At 43.4% G+C, this 7,739-nt stretch overlaps 1 protein-coding gene across 1 annotated transcript; it reads left to right on the forward strand.

Moving 5' to 3' along the window:
- The first annotated feature begins 1,271 nt into the window (after window positions 1-1,271).
- Window positions 1,272-6,917, forward strand: LOC120059011 (rho-related GTP-binding protein RhoA-A-like). The gene is made up of 5 exons (XM_039007769.1): window positions 1,272-1,331; window positions 2,463-2,618; window positions 5,101-5,221; window positions 6,067-6,197; window positions 6,355-6,917. Exons 2-5 carry the CDS (start codon window positions 2,463-2,465, stop codon window positions 6,526-6,528), a joined length of 582 nt encoding a protein of 193 aa, XP_038863697.1. The 5' UTR covers window positions 1,272-1,331; the 3' UTR covers window positions 6,529-6,917.
- Window positions 6,918-7,739: the final 822 nt, after the last annotated feature.

A 7,739-nucleotide genomic window follows, 5' to 3' on the forward strand; every position in this document is an offset into this window, starting at 1 on the left:
AAATTGTAGGCTACAGTATGAAGAGGAAATTACAGTCCTAAAAATGGCCAATGATGCGCAGCTCACTCGACAGTGATGGCCGATGCGATCGTGCCAAAAGCCACTCTCTCTTGTTTAAGTGATAATGCCCGACAAGCCGTGTTTGGAGGATATATTGCCATGGGTGTTGTTAGGCCCGAGATGAAGTCGAGGCCCGGCAAACCGTCCCAAAACACCGGTTTTGGGAGCATTATCACGTTTATACTGGTTACAAACGTATTCAAATAATGATAGACATATTTTCATTAAAAAAATTATTTTGACAAGATATAATCCCGATATAATCCGACACAAATCTAAGGTTGTTTACCAAACCGGCTGGTCATTCATTCTATTGGTTCGGTTGCTAGAGACGTGACCCAGTCGTTCAGTCTTTTTGCTCTGTGTCTATGGGCTCCACCCTGGCAACTTTCTTATCCCTTGCTTGCTAGCCAGCCAACTAAGGCTAATTTACAGTCACGTCAAACAGTGCAGACAGAATAACAACAAAGTAGCTGCATTTGCATTTGATTAAGGTGTTTTCTAGTGACATTTATCCATACCAATGTGCTAATGAGGCGTGATTTCACCTGGAGTAGAAAATGTACTCTCATCAGGATACTGTTGTTCAGAGGAGCTAGCCAACAACACAGCTAACACACTCACTTCAAACTGAAGCTGGAAAGACTTCAAACTAACTGCACGACCTGTTTTCTATTGATAGTTCTTTGTAAATATCAATAAAAAATGATGCTGATGCATGATTTTGAATGGCTGAGAAACGCCGCCTACCTGTCGGTCTCATCCTGACTCCCGACTCCGATGTTGTAACCAAGCAACCAGCATCTCAACCAACTGGCCTGACTGTAGACTACTTGAGGTTTGAGACTGAGTCTGGGACTGAGAGAGGAGAAAGGTGATTAAGCCTGGGGGGGGGGTTGTTAGATCAACTTCTGAAATTAGTCTTCACAATTGTATTTAAATTATATTTTCTTTATCAAATGTTGTTTTTACTCTTTGCCTTCTTTACTTTATTTGATTCATTGTGGATATTATTTGTGTTTTGCTATTTCTTGTAAAGTGCAAATCAAATCAAATCAAAAACGGTGGGTTGGTAAAATGTAATCTTTTCACTGTTTCTTTCCAATTAGATTTTTTGTTGTTGTTGATTTGTAGACATTTTAAGATAGATCTGTGGATCTAGTCCTGTCTAGGTCTCTATATGCTGCCAGTGCGTGGCAGTCCAAAGTGGGCGGGGATTTCAGGCCGGACCGGAAGAGAAGCGGCGACAACCGAAACAGAGCTAACAAACGGTAGCATAACTTTAATCTAACTATTCCTTTTTTTAACTATCTTTATCTAATACAGTTGTGTGACAACCGTATATTGATGATTATATATAACTAAAACACGTATGAAATCTGTAGCCATGTATTTTTAAACCGCAAATGGAGCTCAAAGTATTGACAACCAAACACTAACGTTAGCTAGCTAACTTGTTGTCGCATAAGCTAGCTGGCTATCTAACTGGAAAAGAATATAAGGACACAGCTGACGCTTAAACCAACTAGCAATCACTAACTCCTAACCTTAAACAAATGTGTATACATTCTGAAATGAATTATTGGTTTGGGCGTCAGGCGTATCCTTACAGTACAGCCTTTTTCTAGCTAACTAGCAAATGACCAAACTAAACTGGCAACTATTTACAAGAAATATATACAAATACACACGCATAAGATTTCTCACTAATAATGTGTTTACCTAATTGTTCGTGGTTACTTTTGTTTTTGCTGTCTAGTTTATTAGCTAATTAGCTAGCTAATAACATTAGCCGGCCAAGGCAATGTTAGCTATCTAAAATATGTATCCTTATGAAATTAAGCTGTCATTCCTTGGTCATATGAAAGAACACTGTATTTCATTCATGTCAACATTTATTTATTTCGTCACTTAGCAGACGCTGTGTTATCCAGAGCGACTAACGGTTAAGTACCTTGCTCATGGGCAAATAGAGATTTTTCACATAGTTGACTTGGTGATTTGAACCAGCAACCTTTCAGTTACTGGCCCTACGTTCTTAAAACGCTAGGCTACCCTTCCCGCCCATGAACAAAATGATCTGGTCAATATGAACACACACATCATCTGTATCAGGTGTAATAGTTAAGGGCTAGAAACAATATAACCCCAGGAACAAGAAACCCTGAGCTAACTTTGTGAAGTAGCCTAAAACCAGGCGTATCACTATGCAGGCTAAACGGAAACAAAGATGGATGCAGTGGTATAATATAAGTGTTAATCTCTATTGCCCCTCTCTCTCTCTCCTTTCCATCTCTCTCCTTTTAATCTCTCCCCTCTCTCTCCTTTCCACCTCTCCTCTCTCTCTCTTCCACCTCTCCTCCCCTCTTTCTCTATCCCCCCCCCCCCCCCCTCTCCTATAGATGGCTGCAATCAGGAAGAAGCTGGTGATAGTGGGAGACGGAGCGTGTGGGAAGACCTGCCTGCTGATCGTCTTCAGTAAAGACCAGTTCCCAGAGGTCTATGTGCCCACTGTGTTCGAGAACTATGTGGCTGACATCGAGGTCGACGGCAAACAGGTGAGCCTCAGCCAGGGTCCTAGTTCCAAACCAAACTGACCGTGTCCTCATTTTCTCTTGGGCCCAATTCTAAACCAGACCCGTGGCCCTGTTTTCCACCTGAAAGTGATGGATATAATGACAAAATGGTTCCACCCCCTTGACTTCCCAACTAGCACTGACTCTGCTGAAAGGTTACTTACTATGACTGAGATATGTGGGTGTCCCACCTAGCTATCTGCAGATGAATGTACTGACTATGACTGTGATATGTGGTTGTCCCACCTAGCTATCTGAAGATGAATGTACTGACTATGACTGTGATATGTGGTTGTCCCACCTAGCTATCTGCAGATGAATGTACTGACTATGACTGTGATATGTGGTTGTCCCACCTAGCTATCTGCAGATGAATGTACTGACTATGACTGATATGTGGTTGTCTCACCTAGCTATCTGCAGATGAATGTACTGACTATGACTGTGATATGTGGTTGTCTCACCTAGCTATCTGAAGATGAATGTACTGACTATGACTGTGATATGTGGTTGTCCCACCTAACTATCTGTAGATGAATGTACTGACTATGACTGTGATATGTGGTTGTCCCACCTAGCTATCTGAAGATGAATGTACTGACTATGACTGTGATATGTGGTTGTCCCACCTAGCTATCTGAAGATGAATGTACTGACTGTGATATGTGGTTGTCCCACCTAGCTATCTGTAGATGAATGTACTGACTATGACTGTGATATGTGGTTGTCCCACCTAGCTATCTGCAGATGAATGTACTGACTATGACTGATATGTGGTTGTCTCACCTAGCTATCTGCAGATGAATGTACTGACTATGACTGTGATATGTGGTTGTCCCACCTAGCTATCTGCAGATGAATGTACTGACTATGACTGATATGTGGTTGTCTCACCTAGCTATCTGCAGATGAATGTACTGACTATGACTGTGATATGTGGTTGTCTCACCTAGCTATCTGAAGATGAATGTACTGACTATGACTGTGATATGTGGTTGTCCCACCTAGCTATCTGAAGATGAACGTACTGACTGTGATATGTGGTTGTCTCACCTAGCTATCTGAAGATGAATGTACTGACTATGGCTGTGATATGTGGTTGTCTCACCTAGCTATCTGCAGATGAATGTACTGACTATGACTGTGATATGTGGTGTCCCACCTAGCTATCTGCAGATGAATGTACTGACTGTGATATGTGGTTGTCCCACCTAGCTATCTGCAGATGAATGTACTGACTATGACTGATATGTGGTTGTCCCACCTAGCTATCTGCAGATGAATGTACTGACTATGACTGTGATATGTGGTTGTCTCACCTAGCTATCTGCAGATGAATGTACTGACTATGACTGTGATATGTGGTTGTCTCACCTAGCTATCTGAAGATGAATGTACTGACTATGACTGTGATATGTGGTTGTCCCACCTAGCTATCTGCAGATGAATGTACTGACTGTGATATGTGGTTCTCACCTAGCTATCTGCAGATGAATGTACTGACTATGACTGTGATATGTGGTTGTCCCACCTAGCTATCTGCAGATGAATGTACTGACTATGACTGTGATATGTGGTTGTCCCACCTAGCTATCTGCAGATGAATGTACTGACTATGACTGTGATATGTGGTTGTCCCACCTAGCTATCTGCAGATGAATGTACTGACTATGACTGTGATATGTGGTTCTCACCTAGCTATCTGCAGATGAATGTACTGACTATGACTGTGATATGTGGTTGTCCCACCTAGCTATCTGAAGATGAATGTACTGACTATGACTGTGATATGTGGTTGTCTCACCTAGCTATCTGCAGATGAATGTACTGACTATGACTGTGATATGTGGTTGTCTCACCTAGCTATCTGCAGATGAATGTACTGACTATGACTGTGATATGTGGTTGTCTCACCTAGCTATCTGTAGATGAATGTACTGACTATGACTGTGATATGTGGTTGTCCCACCTAGCTATCTGCAGATGAATGCACTAACTGGCCTGGATAATAGTGTCTGCTTAATCAGCCCATCATGCGCCACGTCTATTTCTGTGGGCAGAAGCACTGTTCATGACACACACTGTTCACACCCGTCTTGTTGTCGGAGAGAACATTTTGCAGGTTTAAAGCTCATTTCCTGCAGTTGTATACGTTTTGCCATGTTTAATGTTTATTCGTGTGGTATTTGAGTGACTCAAACATTACTATAGAACGTTAGCTGACACGGGCTAGTTGATCTGGATGTTTCTGAAAAGTTATAAATATCTCTCTAAGGTCTGTAATAACTGACATGACAAGAGGAACTGATGATGTAATACCCGATTTAGAAATGTCACCTTGTACATTCTACTATTACAACTTTCAAGAGTAAGTTTAAAGCTGGACTGAGTTCCTTAACCACTGTGCTAAAAGACTCCCTCTCTCCCTCCTCTTTCTTTCCCTCCCTCCCTCCCTCCCTCCCAGGTGGAGTTAGCGTTATGGGACACAGCAGGACAGGAGGACTATGACAGACTGAGACCTCTCTCCTACCCCGACACTGACGTTATACTCATGTGCTTCTCTGTCGACAGCCCAGATAGCTTAGGTAACATACAACACACACAGCTCTGGAAGTGTTTTGTTGGGCGGTGAATACCCCCTCCAACTCAGCTCTGGAAGTGTTTTGTTGGGCGGTGAATACCCCCTCCAACTCAGCTCTGGAAGTGTTTTGTTGGACGGTGTATACCCCCTCCAACTCAGCTCTGGAAGTGTTTTGTTGGACGGTGTATACCCCCTCCAACTCAGCTCTGGAAGTGTTTTGTTGGACGGTGTATACCCCCTCCAACTCAACTCTGGTCCGGGAAAACAGTTCCATTGCGTTTTTTCATTGTCTCCCTCTAATCAGGGACTGATTTAGACCTGGGACACCAGGTGGGTGATTCCCCTCTAATCAGGGACTGATTTAGACCTGGGACACCAGGTGGGTGATTCCCCTCTAATCAGGGACTGATTTAGACCTGGGACACCAGGTGGGTGATTCCCCTCTAATCAGGGACTGATTTAGACCTGGGACACCAGGTGGGTGATTCCCCTCTAATCAGGGACTGATTTAGACCTGGGACACCAGGTGGGTGATTCCCCTCTAATCAGGGACTGATTTAGACCTGGGACACCAGGTGGGTGATTCCCCTCTAATCAGGGACTGATTTAGACCTGGGACACCAGGTGGGAGCAATTCATTATCAGGTAGAACAGAAAAACAGCAGACTCCGGACCTCGTAGGGTCAGAGTTCAATACCCCTGGTGTATCCGGTACATACGACTAATGACACACACACACACACACACACACACACACACACACACACACACACACACACACAGTCAGAGGAGTTAGCTGAACATGACACACACACACACACCCACTAAAATGTCTCTCTCTCCCTCCAGAGAACATTCCAGAGAAGTGGACTCCGGAGGTGAAACACTTCTGTCCTAATGTTCCCATCATCCTCGTGGGCAACAAGAAGGACCTGAGGAACGACGAACACACACGCAGGGAGTTGGCCAAGATGAAACAGGTACGTAAACACCCTTCTTCCTGTAGCAGAGACGTGTGTCTGTTAACTTCTCTGTTTCGCTCCAAGATGAAACAGGTATGTGTGTGATGGACAGGTCAACTCTTCTCCGTCTCCCTCTCGCTAAACAAAATCATTTTTTCTCTCTCTTTGTCTCTAGGAGCCAGTGAAGTCGGAGGAGGGCAGAGACATGGCTAACCGGATCAGTGCCTACGGCTGCCAGGAGTGCTCAGCTAAGACCAAGGATGGAGTCAGGGAGGTGTTTGAGATGGCCACCAGGGCGGCGCTACAGGCCAAGAGACGTGGAAAGAAGAACGCCTGTATGCTGTTATAGACCCCAGCGAGAAGTTGATACTGATCTTGGACCAGTTTTACCCTCCCAAAATATAGTTGTAATCATTAAAGGGATAGTGTGACATTTTGACAATGACTGGAGGTCTGACAGGGTTCCCCAACTGGTGCCTCGATTTTATTTACCCCCACCCCCCCCACACAATTTTTCTGAGCAAAAATTAAATACAAGTTTACGTTATTTTATTGTTGGACATAAAGACTGTTAAAAACACCTGCAAATCAGTTCCAAGTGATTTTGATTTTGGAAATCTATACCAAAGTATTCTCACTCATAATAGAGAGATATATGTGATTGTATTCAAATGTAAGCCAGGTTTGAAATTATTGTTTAGTCAGTGTGTGTATATATATCTGTTTGGGATTCTTGCGGTCAATTTGCAGTCTACATATTATTTGTAATTTGTTCCTTACCATTCGCTCAAGAAAAAAAATCTTTCCCTGGCTGAATCTAGTTAATGATCTATGGGATCAGCTGGCGTTAGCGCAATCAGCTAACTGAAACCATAGACTTCCAGTCATTACGCTAACGCTAGCTATCAAAGGCTCACAAAACTTCAACTTCCTTTAAACTACACTCAGAGACACAACATGTGTATCCATGAGTTCATCTGACTCTGGTTAAGTAGTTAAAGGGCTTTAATTGCCAAAATGGTGCTATATCCCTTTAAGGGGTAGGCTTAAAACTGGTCTCAGATCTGTGCCTGTGGGTAACGTCCCATATTGGCACCCTATTCCCTATATGGTGCACTATATAGGGAATAGGGTTCCATTTGGGACTGGTGAGGGGATAGAAAGGGTTAAATGGCCTCGATCTGATGCAATTGGATAGGTATCAGAAAGGAAATCAGACTTTATTCGTCATTTCCACAGGATACAGAAGCGATTCTATATGGAACTACTGTGTGAAAATAGCTTGACCTGGGTCATGTTCATTAGGCACCGAACGGAACAAAACAGACTGAAACAGGGAGGGATCTACCTGAACTTTTACAATCTTCTATTGCAATACATTTTGTTACGGTGTTTATTAATGAGTACAACCCTGATGGGCTAGGTGGAAATGTGTCTACGTTGTTGCCCGTATCCAATCCTGTCAGAGCTACACTAATGCCTAGGGGTGAAGGGGCTAAGGGGGCTGGGAAAGATACCATGGACCGTGTTTTGATGTGGAGCTGTGCCATGAAGCCTAGA

This window comes from Salvelinus namaycush, chromosome 14, assembly GCF_016432855.1.
Source record: "Salvelinus namaycush isolate Seneca chromosome 14, SaNama_1.0, whole genome shotgun sequence".
Classification (NCBI taxonomy): Eukaryota; Metazoa; Chordata; class Actinopteri; order Salmoniformes; family Salmonidae; genus Salvelinus; species Salvelinus namaycush.